The following is a 12,371-nucleotide window of genomic DNA, read 5'->3' on the forward strand; positions in this document are numbered from 1 at the left end:
TCTGGGTCGGAGACAGGACAGAAGGATCAGCTTTAGCTAAAGATCTTTCATTTTCAAGGTCACCATTTCACATTCGCATACTTACTTCTATTCTGGCAGGCCATTTATGGAGGGCTTGATCTTTACTTTTTCTTGCTAATTCGTTGTTGTGACAATCCAGAAGCACTGGGGAAGCACTTTGTGCTCTTTGACTAACATAAATTTAATTTTGCGGTGAATTTTATTCTACCATTGAGTTATTAATCATTTACTATTTCAGCACCAGTTATATTACCACTCACTTTTTCATGCCACAGAAAAGTTTTGTTGAGACTCAGAGCCCTCCGACTTCATGAATCTCAGGAAGATTTATGAACATATATATAATATATATGAGTTTGAATGAATAAGCATTGAAGTATTGATAATTATGGTTTCAGATTGGTTAACGCTTAAAAATCTTTTCGACTTAATCCTCATCCTTTGTAGCGTCTACTTCCTTTCCAATCCTTACTTGAGATGGCGCTTCAGGCTCAGACACTAAAACATCCCTTAGCTTGTTTTTAGCCTGATCTTGCAACTCTTGTATCATGGCCTGTACCACCTGGACAATGGGTCCCAAAAGTTTCGTTTTGTAGCCAAGGTAGAGACCTGTAAGTCCAATTAATAACAACGTGATCAGCAATGGGTTTCGTAAAATAATCATGAACTCATTCCATCCCAAGACTAGTAACAAGGCATAGATATAAAGCGGAACTTCAGTTTTACTGTTGATCACCGATCTCTTGGTTTCGACATAAAGTGCATCCGTTTGTTTCTTGAACTTGTTTCGAATTGCATCTTGATCCCTAGCACTTAACAGGTGAGCAAACTTATGTGACTCTTTGAACCCATCGTCTTCTTCGTTGTCAGACTCGGCTTCGGCCTCATCATGGGCAATATCATAATCTGGCAGAATTTCCCCTTCGGCTGTGTGAGCTAAAGAAAATAAAGGCAATAAGTCTAAAGCAGAGTTTCTTGCTTTAGCAAACTTGACATCAATCTCAGCGGAATTCTTCCAGACTACAGGCAATCCTTCCTCATCGTATCGAAATTCGTCTTCAAACTTGGAAACTAAAAGTCTTAGAACATTTGTTTCAGTGACAAAATCGTTCAATATTTCTTTAAACTTGATCCAAAACTTGATAAGGACTTGCTCGTGCAGTTCTTTATTCTTCTCCTTACTCAAACCCAAATGGAAATCATAATTAGAGTCAGGGCTTTTGTACTTGGCCAATAGTTTCTCAGAAACCTGTCTGAATTGATCCAAAAGTTCCTCCCATGATGATGGCTTGATATTTGAAAGTTCATCTTGAACAATTAATTTGAAATGAGATTTGAACTTCCTAGGAATTTTGGTTTTAATATTCTCCTGTTCTTTATTAACCAATTCTGTTCTCAAGTTGGAGAGCTCTTCCTCTAATTCTCTTAGCTTAGGGGAAGGATCATAACTTCTAGCTTCTGAGTCATCGACATCGACAAATGAAATCAGTGATGTGTTCTCGTTAAAATACTTTAAACTTTCTCGTTCAGCATTGTCCAACACCTGGTAAAAAATAATGCCGGCTTCCTTTTTGGTTAAAGATGACTCAATTTGTTTTAAGTATAGATCTCTACTCTGCCTGATGAGCTTTTGAAGAACAGATGTGTAGACTTCCAAGATTGAAAGGTCAACTTTTTGAACTAAAAGTTTTTTTCTTTGTAAATATACTGACTCTGAATATCTACCAGCCAATATGTCGTATTGTTGGACAGCATTCTGACGTAATTCTTTCAATGAATTGCCAATTTCAGTAAATGACAAGTCGTCCCAGTTTGATTTCACAAATTGTTCGTGAAAGGACTCGTAAACTTGAGAAGAAATCTCATCACATCTGAATCTCGCCACCAAAATCTGCTGAGTAGGCAAATCCAAGTCTTGATTGGTTTCAATTTGTTCCCAAACTTGTTCAGCATACATTGACCAGCCATCAATAGGGATAGCACGATGATATCCCTCATTGAATAATTGGTCTTCACTTATGAATTTGTCACCAAGAACTGAGATGTCCTCGATAAATTTATCGGGTTGCAATAACTTATGAGCAAGGGCAACAAACTTCAAGTCAAAGAAATCATCCAGTTCAAACCCCTCAGTCCCTTGAGGTTTGTTCAATTGGCTCCAAATATTTTGCAGATCCAGAGTCAACACGTCGGAAAGGCTTTCCAATGATGTGTTCCCAACATGGTCACGAATGACAAACAAAAGAAGGCAACGTTGCTTATTTTTGGCAAACAATGACAAATTAACTTCAAAGACAGTTCTGAGCAACCCCAAGTTGGCGCCTTGATACAATCCGACTTGGTGCTCCCAGATATTAATAATTAGAATTTCTGAAGTTGACAAAGCAAATAGAGCAGCTTTTCTTTCGAAATCTTGGTCTTCTCCTCGTTCTCTACCATCAGTTCCTTCCACGTCCATGACAAATACGTTCTTGGTATTGTTAGCAAAGTCGCCGCTCTCGTTAGAGCTGGAGATGTGGTTTGCGTGGGCAAGCCATATACCTTTGGTTGTTTGTTGTCTTTGGGACTCATCCATAACGTCAAACTTTGTGTGAAATAAATGGTTTAGAAGAGTTGATTTACCAGTAGATTGGGATCCAAAAACGGAGACAATATGATAATTTAGTCCTTTGTCGTCGGATGAATTATTCTGTGAGTAGAATTGTTTCATGTAATCTACTAAAAGAGAATTGAACACCTTGTTCTCGTCAATCACTTGGATAGCTGATACTTCTAGGTCGGTCATTCTGTGGGGGTCGCTTGGGTTTGCTGAATACTATGCGGGATGATTTTTGAGTTGGCGGTTAATCAATATTGGATTGTGTTTTGGAGTTGGATGAAGTTTGATATTCAATGGCTAATCCTCTTTGTGAGACTGCTTTTTTGAAGATAACGAAGCTCCCTAGATCAGAGATGATGACAGGTGATAAATGATCTCCATCGATGATTCTCGAAAGGGGTGTGATTAGGTCATCACAGAAGAAATAGTTTATGTAACACTGTGAATTGCCCAAATGGAGGGAATGGAAGGAGGCCAAAGTCGTTATTATCAAAATACAAAGAAAGTGAGTTTAAAGCCAACGAGTGCTCACCTGGAGCTATCCTTATCAAAAAAGCACCTTCAATTAAAAAGCTACTTGGACCTGTGAATTGCTTATCTAATATCGAGGTTCCCACGCTCTAACTCCTCTCTACCCCTAGACACCTCATCGTAACAGCAAACCAATGTCATCTCCTTCCGCTAAATTGGAAAAGACAATTAACAGATTCAAGGCAAGAATCGATGCTGGCTCCTATTATGAGGCCCAGCAGACAATTCGTACCATTGTGAATCGATACATCAGGGCCAAAGATCACGATGCCGCCTCCGAGTTGTTGTACCATAGCTCTTTGATCTTTTCTGAGAACGGACGGTTTGATGAAGGAACCGACCTTTTGAACTACCTGTTAGACGTCTACCTATTACAAGAAGACGATATTTCAAGCTATAAAGAAATCCAACTCCCAAGAATTATTCAAATCTTAGCGTCCTATCCTGATAATGATTCAAACATACCAACGCTGGGTGAAAAGTTGACCTCATTTGCAAACAAGAAAACTGGAAGTACTCTGGGAGACTCCAAGCTTAACTTGATTATCGGTGAAAAACTATACTATAGTGGCAATCCTGATTCGGTTTCAAATTCAGAGAAATATCTACTCTTAACCGACTCTGACAAGGCAAACGAACTCCTTGTTGATTTGTGTTTGCAAGAATATCTGGATCAAGAAAACAACTCGCATAACTTGCACGAATATTTGGAAAGACTTATTATTCCTTACTTGAAAATAAACAACATTAAACTAGTCAAACATACCGTCGAAGAATTCTTCACGAAGAGAGTTTCTTCCTTGAAAGACGATTACAAGAATTTCCAAACTGTTACCTTTGAAGGAGATACTTTTTTTCTCTACGACGTTTCATCATCCGACGATTCAAATTTGACCGCCAGCAAGAGGATCATTAACTACTTACAACTACTGATTGCACTAATCCAAAGAAATCATCCTTCAAATGCTCAAAACTTCAAACTGTTGTTCGGCAGATACAAAGAAGACATAAGCCAAGCAGACATAACTGCCAAGATCAATGAACTGGGCCAAGCAGTGTTCAATGTCGCAGTTGTTGCCAACAACGGAAACTTCCTTCAAGATATGATGTCTGGGCTGTTGGGAGGAGGACCTAAATAAACAAAATAACAACGTTTCAATAGTGATCTGAATGAATTGCAGCATCCTTATGGTTTCCCTTTTGATCGATGAACACACTTTGTACATCTTTTTCAATACTAGAGTCATTCAAAGCATCTAGCAACTCCCATCTCTTGGATTTGGTCAATTCATGTTTTGCCTCAGAGTATGTGCACCATTTCCTTTCACGTTTGGCAGACTCTGGCCATTCTTGGGAGAGTTCTCTTACAATCATTTCATACAGGTGAAACTCTGATCTTGGAATACGTTCACCATCAATATCGAGATCCTTTTCCTTCAAGTCACCGCTTCCTTTTTGGAAACGATGATCGAAGACAACCTTCAACTTCTTGGTGATTTCTCCGAAAATTCCAGCTTCTTCCCAAGTTTCTCTGAGAGCTGTATTTCTGTAGTCGTCTTCTTCATCTTTTTCAATGCCTCCCTTCGGCAAGATCCACCTATCTTTATGCTTGGAGGAAGAGATCATGATAACTTTGTCTTTGGCTTCATTTAATGGTACACATCCTGCTATCAATCTAGCTCCACTTGTCTTTGAGTACAGTTGGGATTCCCTTCCCTCTCTAGCTACTGCTAAGGGGACAAATTCTGCAGCCATATGACGTACCAATGTATAACAGTGGAGGTTGCGACAAGTCTACGCGCGAAAGAGATGCCTAGATAAGGCTCTGGACTCAGAGGAGAGATAGTGTCATGGATAGTTCGACGGATCTTCAAACGCATCTTTGAGTATCTGGGGAGATGGTTTGAATATTCGGATAGCCAGGTGATTTGAGGCTCAGAAAAAGGAAGTTTTGTGTAAGAGGGAGTTTCAGTTGACTAGAAACAGGATAATTCATCCAAAATCAAGACCACAAGAAGGAAATACTGGACTACTTTTGGTGCAAGATCACCCATCACTAGCTACTGCAACAGTGTCCGTCTTCATCTCTCTTAATTAGTTATAAAGTTAACCCATATCCTCTGTTTCTACAGACGCTAGACTTAAGATATTCACGTGACACACAATCTGGTTGACGCGCGATCTACACCCGGAAACGGAAATCTTTTGTGACCGCTCAGCTTTCATTTCTATGAAGACATTTGGTATATTGGAGCTAAACAAGCAATACTAGCCAATCAGCAGACCCTTCTGCATAATCATTATTAACGCAATCTTCTAGCTTCTCTCTCAGACTCCATGAGACACAAAATATCGTTTTCTCTGACTGGACCCTTAACGTTTCTGACAATAGTTCTGGAAGAGTCGTCCAAGAATTCAACTCTGACCTGGGTGACACCACCACGAGATCCTGTTCTTCCAAGTACCTTGATAACCTTGGCTAATGTTACTGGAGTTTTGGTGTCCATTTTTGTAGTATTTGTAGAGGTTGAAATTTCAAGAGGCACGATTTGGATTTTTGGAGGAACGGTCTGACGAGATTTCGAGCACGATCTGGAGAATAGTAGCATGTAGTCCTAACGGAATAATACACTGAAAAAAACCTGATTACCTAAACAATATATCACTACTAAAAACTACATATCATGGTCACTGTCAGTGATCACGTTTACGTGGTGCTCGTTCTTTGCTTCAGCCACTGAGGGCGTTGCAAACGATTGGTCGCTTGTACTGATTTCTTTAACTTCTCCTGCCCCGTAGTAAAGATGGCCTTCTTTTCCTAGGAGTTTCATAATAACGTACCGTAGCGTAACACGACTCTCATATAATGGCCAGATAATGATCCACATGGCAGCTAAATATTCCCAAATGATGGTGATAACAACCCAAGCGGTGAAAAATCGTTTAGAGAAAATGTAGCCTGAACCGTACAGCGACAGAGGTAAGATAAAGACAAAAATCGAAGCATGAATAATCAAAAAGATTCTGGTCTGGATCAATGATTTGTTCAATTGATCGAGGTCAGTCTCTTGCACTTTCATCCTCTCTAGCTCAGTCTCCTCAGCATCGTCACCTGCCTCAAACTGATCATTCAACGTAGATAAATCGAAAGATTGCGGCTTTATCAAAGAAATCAGGAAAATATACAATGGTGAGGTAAAGACAGACACAAAGTTACCAATGGCGGAAGGATAGTTTCCAGCCAAATTATCTTTGTTTAGCTCGCCGTAGAAATGATGGCAAGATCCCAACCAACAAGCAACACCTGTGAGCGTCGCCATGGTTGGACCGAACCACATGGCATGTTTTGTCATCTTTGGGTAGAAAAGCATTCCAAGTAAAGCTCCAAGGACAGGACCTAAAGCAATACCAATAAAGTTCAAAATCCATCCGATCGTAACTCCTATGTAGTTGAATACCACAGCTAAACCTCCCATAAAAATAGAGAAAGCAATAACAAATATGTGGGATGCAGTCACCAATTGCTTTCCGGAAGCTTTTGGATTGACATAGGATCGGTAAAAGTCATAGGTTAAAATGGAAGAACAAGAAATAAGTTCTGCAGACATGGCTGATGTGACAGACATAAAAATCATAACGACAGCAGCTGCAGCTCCGCTTTTCCCAAAGATAGCAGCCATTCCATAGACCAACGGCAGTCCCTTTTCGGCCTCCTCTACAGTTAACGCATTAGGATAAGTGTATGAAGCTGGGTTGTTAGTGAGAGCCAGGGCAGCCAAACCAGTACAAGTTCCCAATCCCCAAGGAATTATTTGCCAGCAGAGTCCCCCGGTAATGTAGCCAAACATGACATCTTTCGCAGAAGCCGCAATAGCTTTTTGGGAGTATGAAGGATCTCCAAAAACTGTACTGGCACCTCCCATCAACAAGTTCCAAGCAGTGAAAATCATAGCCCTATTATCAAATGTCAGGTATGATCCATTTGCAGCAGATGATGGGCTCTCTTTAGCAATTTCGGTCAAAAGATCGTACATCTTTCCTGGTGATCCAATCAAATCAGAAGTACCGTAGACTGTAGTCAAACAGACTAGGATAATGACATAAATGATCACGGTGTGAGTCCAATCAGACAGGAATGTTGCTTGCAAACCACCAAACAACGTATAGACACACACTCCCATAGGTAATAGGAAGCATGCCGCAACGATATGCATGCCGGTGGAAAAGGAGAATCCTTGAGAGCCTCCCAGCAAGAGCATGCAGCTCACGATCACATTAGTACCCAGACAGTAGGATAGATAGACCAAGTGGCCACCTCTACCAAATCTAACTCTGGCAACTTCAGCAATTGTATGAATACCAGGGCACCTCTTCTTTATCTCAATAGCCACCAAAGTGAACAGTAAGACTTGAAAAGATCCCATAGCTGCATACCAGTATGAGCCGACCACACCATACTGGTATGCCCACTGAGAGGAAGTCAGCAGAGTACCAGGCCAAGTCCAACTACTGACAACACAACTACTAATCAAACCCTGCTTTACAGATCTCGAAGCAGTGGTAAACCTTTCTGAGTCTTGTTTCTGTCCCAGAAATTTCTTAGCAGTGTAAGTAGTTGCCATCATTAACAGGGCAAAAGCAGCACCCAAACCTAGGGCTATCCCGTAACCAAAACCTTGAGTCAGTATGAATTCAGTCATTATGTATGTGATGTAGTTCTTCGATTTAGATTTTCAGAACAAGAATTTGGGCGTCTTTTATATCTTCAAAGGTGGTGGTGATCTTCTTCCGGTAATCTTTAACTGATAACTAACTGATAAACTGCTTTTCGACGTTTGCCGATGTCAGGTGGAAAAATAAGGTGAACCCAAACTTGCCAATCCATTTATCAGACCCCAAGGCACTGCGATATCGTTGATTGTGCATGACGGTTTTTATCCGATCGGATGAAAAATGCTTATCTGTTGAGTCGAGATTTATCGTTATGGTCGCCGGCAATTACCAATTATGACAACTTTTTTACGTTTTCAACATTGCGTGGAGAGGGCTTTTCTCGAAAGGGAAGGTGATTCAATTTATGTGAAACTTGGTCGACGAGGTACTAAATGAATGTGAATAAAGCCTTGGAAGAACAGGTTTTGCTGATCGAATTATCAAAATAACGTCTCTGACAACCACCTAATGGTTCCAATCACCAGATAATCTTTTAGATGATTCAGATCATCCCTTATTGATATTGGAATAATATCGGATATGCACCGGCTATCGGAAAAGTACCGGATATGTAGCGGATAGATGAGTGGATAAGATAAGATAGTAAAGACAAACAGATTACCAATGGAGTCTCTTCGATTGATGTAAGCAATATCATTATAAAACATGGACAGGCTTCCATTCGGTAGAGATCTCAAAGAAAAACTAAAAAAAAGACAATGCCAACATGTATTGAGACAACTACTGCCAACTGGGAATCAATTAGTGAGCAAAAGAGGAACGATATCATCTCTGCTATACCAGAAGATTGGATTTTGAAAAATATCCCTTCTTCCGAGAAGGAACCCAACGCTAAGCTCTATCTGGATAAAGTTTTACCTGAAGCCGAACAATCTATTACTAGCTTAGATACCATCGAATTGAGGGACAAAATTGCCAATGGTGAGCTGTCATCATATGAAGTTTGTTTTGCATTTTGTCATAGGGCCGCCTTGGCCCATCAATTGGTCAATTGTTGTATTGAAATCTTCTTTGATAAAGCTCTCGAGAGGGCAAAGGAACTAGACGAAATTTTGAAGGCTACTGGTAAGCCTGTTGGTCGTCTCCATGGAGTTCCCATCTCTTTAAAAGATCAAGTGAATCTTGAGGGTTTTGACTCTTCAATTGGTTACGCTGCTTTGGTAGGGAAACCTAAACGTGCCGACGACGTCTCCTTGTTGGCTAAAATTTTATACAATGAAGGTGCAGTTTTCTACGTCAAAACTGCTGTCCCCACTGCAATGATGTGTGTTGAAACCTACTCCAACATTAATGGATACACCACCAATTCAAACAATAGAAACTTATCTTCTGGAGGGTCTTCCGGTGGTGAAGGATCACTGATCGGCTGTCAAGGTTCTGTATTAGGTATTGGAACAGATATTGGTGGAAGTATTAGAATTCCCTCAGCCTTAAACGGAATTTATGGTCTGAGACCTTCTCATGGAAGAATTCCATATATGAAGGTGTTCAATTCATATCTGGGACAGGAAGTGATGCCGTCAGTTATTGGCCCCATGTCTGTCAGCTTGAAGGGGCTCAAACTTTTCACACAGGTAGTGTTAGATTCTAAACCTTGGTTGTGGGATCCAAAAAGTATGCCAATTCCCTGGAGATATGATCAAATCACTGACCAATATTCCAACAAAAAGCTATGCTTTGGAGTTTGGAAATGGGATAAGTTGGTCATGCCCCATCCTCCTGTTCTCAGAGCTGTCGATGAATGCGTAGCTGCCCTGAAAAAAGCTGGACACCAAGTAGTTGAGTGGGATCCACCATGTCGGAAGAGCTTAGTCGATATCGGACTTGAAGTTCTTTCTGCAGATCGCTACAAAGAGATTGAAGAGAATTGTGCAAAAACGGGAGAGCCCTTATTCGAAGCGCTCAGAAATCTCTGTGTTGATAGCGGAAGCAAACAACCAATAGAGGTCAATGCTTGGTGGGATATATCTGAGCGCAAATATGCCCTCCAACAGACCTACAGCGAATACTGGAATAATACGGTCAATAGCACTGGAACAGGAAGACCAGTCGACGGTATAATCGCTCCAGTTTGGTGTTCAGCCTCTTATGAGAACGATAACTCCTACAAAACACCATTTAATTACACCGTGCCCTTTAACGTTCTGGACTTTCCATCCGTAGTGGTTCCTGTGTTGAGGAGCGATAAGTCTATAGACTTAAAGGATGAATCATATGTTCCAGTGGATGAGATTGACAATACAGTCCAGGAATACTACGATGCTGAAAAATTTGATAACATGCCTGTATCCGTTCAAGTTGTAGGCAGGCGATGGGAAGATGAAAAGGCACTTTTTATGGCGGAAGTTCTGAGCGAAAGTTTGTCTTCAAATCCTTGATTAAGTAAGTCCTTATCAACGCCCATTTCGTGATTAGATTAGATAGCGATAACAATGTAATTTGGAAAAGTATTCTCTTCATGAAAAATCTATATAGTAACCATTAATCCACGGTTTACACAAACAGGCCCATTGCTCGTCGTTTCTATTGAATGTCCAAAGAGGCCATCAGAATCTCAAAGGCGTGTGAAGGCTGTCGGCGGCGCAAGGTTAAGTGCACCGGTGGAAATGTATGTGACTCATGTAAAAGATGGAACGATATATGTCGGTATAGAGAGTTCAGTCGTCCATCCAAGGAGAGAAAAAAGAGGAGAAAAATAGACCCAGAAGTGAAGTTGAAGAAGCCTGAGGAAGAGAATGGTGTGCTGAATCTTCAATTACCCGGCCTGTTAAGCGCCAACTCAGCTGAGTTCTTCCAGAATAAATACTTTGGTCCTGCCAGTAACTTCTCCTTTGTCACCCATTTGAATCAATACCTGCAAGCAGCAGGACTACAGGATGGTAATAATGGAATCGACCGGTTTGGTATGCAGCTCGTTACGCTGAGAAACTTTGAACACGTAGACATTGAAAGTGAACTGGCAAAACTCAGCTATCACCAAGCCTATTCTCTGTTGGAATTTTACTTTGAAACATGGCATATACCTTATCCAATTTTTGATCCAGAGTTAATGTTTGGAAAGTTCAAAGATGTCTGGCTTTATTTGAAAGGCGATAAGAAATCAAGTATCGTGAACAAGTATGACAAAGCCGTTATCTATCTGCTCATGTCAATTGGAGGAGTAGTTTCCTGCTTTGATAGCAATTCGCTTGCCCCTCATATTCCTCTTGCCAGAATTCTATTTGAAATGGCAAGAAGAGAGGTTCCCAATATCCAGTTAGATATCTCCTACGAGGCCGTTAAAGTGCTATATTTGTTCAGTCTTAGCTCTGCCAATTTTGGAGATACAAGCATTTCGTATCTTTACTCTGGATCTGCTGTAAGATCGGCATTTATATTAGGACTTCACAAGAATGCTCTAAGTCTAGACAATCAGTTCCAGGGGAAGGGGAAGAAGCAGGAAATGTATGAAAGGCATAGAATTTGGGTCGCTACCTGGGTTTGGGAGAAATACTGGAGTTTCTGTATGGGAAGACCAAGTTGTATTAAAGATGACATTCCCATTCCCCACCCGATACCGGAAGTGTACACGAGTGCTGGATACACAAGCAGCAAATTGTTTCCCATTAATCTCCCTCACATGAAGCTAAGAGTGTATTTTACTCACTTCTGTACTAAGATACAGGCCAGTCTCTACAACACCAGTGATGAGTTTCCAACAGTGTTCAAACTAGTCGAAAGCATATCTCAAAAGCTGGATGAAATATATCCTGAATCCAACGAGAACAGATTGTGCTTTTCTGACAACAGTCTTGCTCAGAATTTATCAGACCAAGAATGGAGAGAGTGGTTTTGGATACGTGCATACTACCTGTATTTGAAAATGTTGAGTTACCGGCCAATCTTAGTATTTTCAGCATATCTGAAGCTTCGAACGAACTGTATTCCTAAAGATCTTCGTATTCAACTCGATGAAGGTTCTGAGAAATGCTTTGCAATAGCTTTGCAATTCGCCGAGTTCTTGATTGAATCGAATAGGTACAAAAAACACATGCGTCTTCCTATATTTTTCATTGCTACGTATGTTGAAAGTGCTTGTACTGTTCTATTGTTCTACATTGTGAGCAACTACAACTACATCTCACCGGAGCAGGTTTCTAAAGTTTGGGATACTCTTCACAAAACATGCGCTTTTTTGGAAGGTGTTTCGGGTCCGTATATTGAAAGCAGCCGACTCATCGCAAATGATGCTATCAAGTCATTACAGACCGTTCTTCTTTCCAGACAGAACCAAGCTGAGCCTTACAAGATACCAGTTCCCCCTGCAGGGCTAAGCGATGATATAATGATCAATCGTATGAAAAAATTGCATGGAGAATCGGTTGACTCTAGTAATTGCATTCAACTGGATACTCCCATTAATGAAGAGGACTTTGAGTCGTTCTGGCAAGATACAATTAATTGGCTTTCCAGTACTTAGAGATGTAGTGGAAATAAAAAAAGTGGT

General features: G+C 40.6%; 7 protein-coding genes across 7 annotated transcripts; 3 read left to right on the forward strand and 4 right to left on the reverse strand.

Annotated features, from left to right (window-relative positions):
* Positions 1–448: 448 nt before the first annotated feature.
* Positions 449–2,806, reverse strand: PAS_chr3_0279 (uncharacterized protein; the record flags this gene model as incomplete). The annotated part of the gene is made up of 1 exon (XM_002492452.1): positions 449–2,806. The coding sequence occupies one exon, from the start codon at positions 2,804–2,806 to the stop codon at positions 449–451; it is 2,358 nt and encodes a 785-aa protein (XP_002492497.1).
* Positions 2,807–3,285: 479 nt separating this feature from the next.
* On the forward strand, positions 3,286–4,290 carry PAS_chr3_0280 (uncharacterized protein; the record flags this gene model as incomplete). The annotated part of the gene is made up of 1 exon (XM_002492453.1): positions 3,286–4,290. One exon carries the CDS (start codon positions 3,286–3,288, stop codon positions 4,288–4,290), a length of 1,005 nt encoding a protein of 334 aa, XP_002492498.1.
* A 16-nt stretch (positions 4,291–4,306) lies between these two features.
* On the reverse strand, positions 4,307–4,906 carry PAS_chr3_0281 (Polyphosphate phosphatase; the record flags this gene model as incomplete). The annotated part of the gene is made up of 1 exon (XM_002492454.1): positions 4,307–4,906. The coding sequence occupies one exon, from the start codon at positions 4,904–4,906 to the stop codon at positions 4,307–4,309; it is 600 nt and encodes a 199-aa protein (XP_002492499.1).
* Positions 4,907–5,454: 548 nt separating this feature from the next.
* PAS_chr3_1174 (40S ribosomal protein S28) lies at positions 5,455–5,658 on the reverse strand (the record flags this gene model as incomplete). Its single annotated transcript, XM_002492455.1, has 1 exon — positions 5,455–5,658. One exon carries the CDS (start codon positions 5,656–5,658, stop codon positions 5,455–5,457), a length of 204 nt encoding a protein of 67 aa, XP_002492500.1.
* A 168-nt stretch (positions 5,659–5,826) lies between these two features.
* Positions 5,827–7,851, reverse strand: PAS_chr3_0282 (uncharacterized protein; the record flags this gene model as incomplete). The annotated part of the gene is made up of 1 exon (XM_002492456.1): positions 5,827–7,851. One exon carries the CDS (start codon positions 7,849–7,851, stop codon positions 5,827–5,829), a length of 2,025 nt encoding a protein of 674 aa, XP_002492501.1.
* A 732-nt stretch (positions 7,852–8,583) lies between these two features.
* On the forward strand, positions 8,584–10,263 carry PAS_chr3_0283 (Putative amidase; the record flags this gene model as incomplete). Its single annotated transcript, XM_002492457.1, has 1 exon — positions 8,584–10,263. One exon carries the CDS (start codon positions 8,584–8,586, stop codon positions 10,261–10,263), a length of 1,680 nt encoding a protein of 559 aa, XP_002492502.1.
* A 152-nt stretch (positions 10,264–10,415) lies between these two features.
* Positions 10,416–12,344, forward strand: PAS_chr3_0284 (Hypothetical protein; the record flags this gene model as incomplete). The annotated part of the gene is made up of 1 exon (XM_002492458.1): positions 10,416–12,344. The coding sequence occupies one exon, from the start codon at positions 10,416–10,418 to the stop codon at positions 12,342–12,344; it is 1,929 nt and encodes a 642-aa protein (XP_002492503.1).
* Between the last annotated feature and the right edge of the window lie 27 nt (positions 12,345–12,371).

Source organism: Komagataella phaffii, chromosome 3, assembly GCF_000027005.1.
Source record: "Komagataella phaffii GS115 chromosome 3, complete sequence".
NCBI classification, from domain to species: Eukaryota; Fungi; Ascomycota; class Pichiomycetes; order Pichiales; family Pichiaceae; genus Komagataella; species Komagataella phaffii.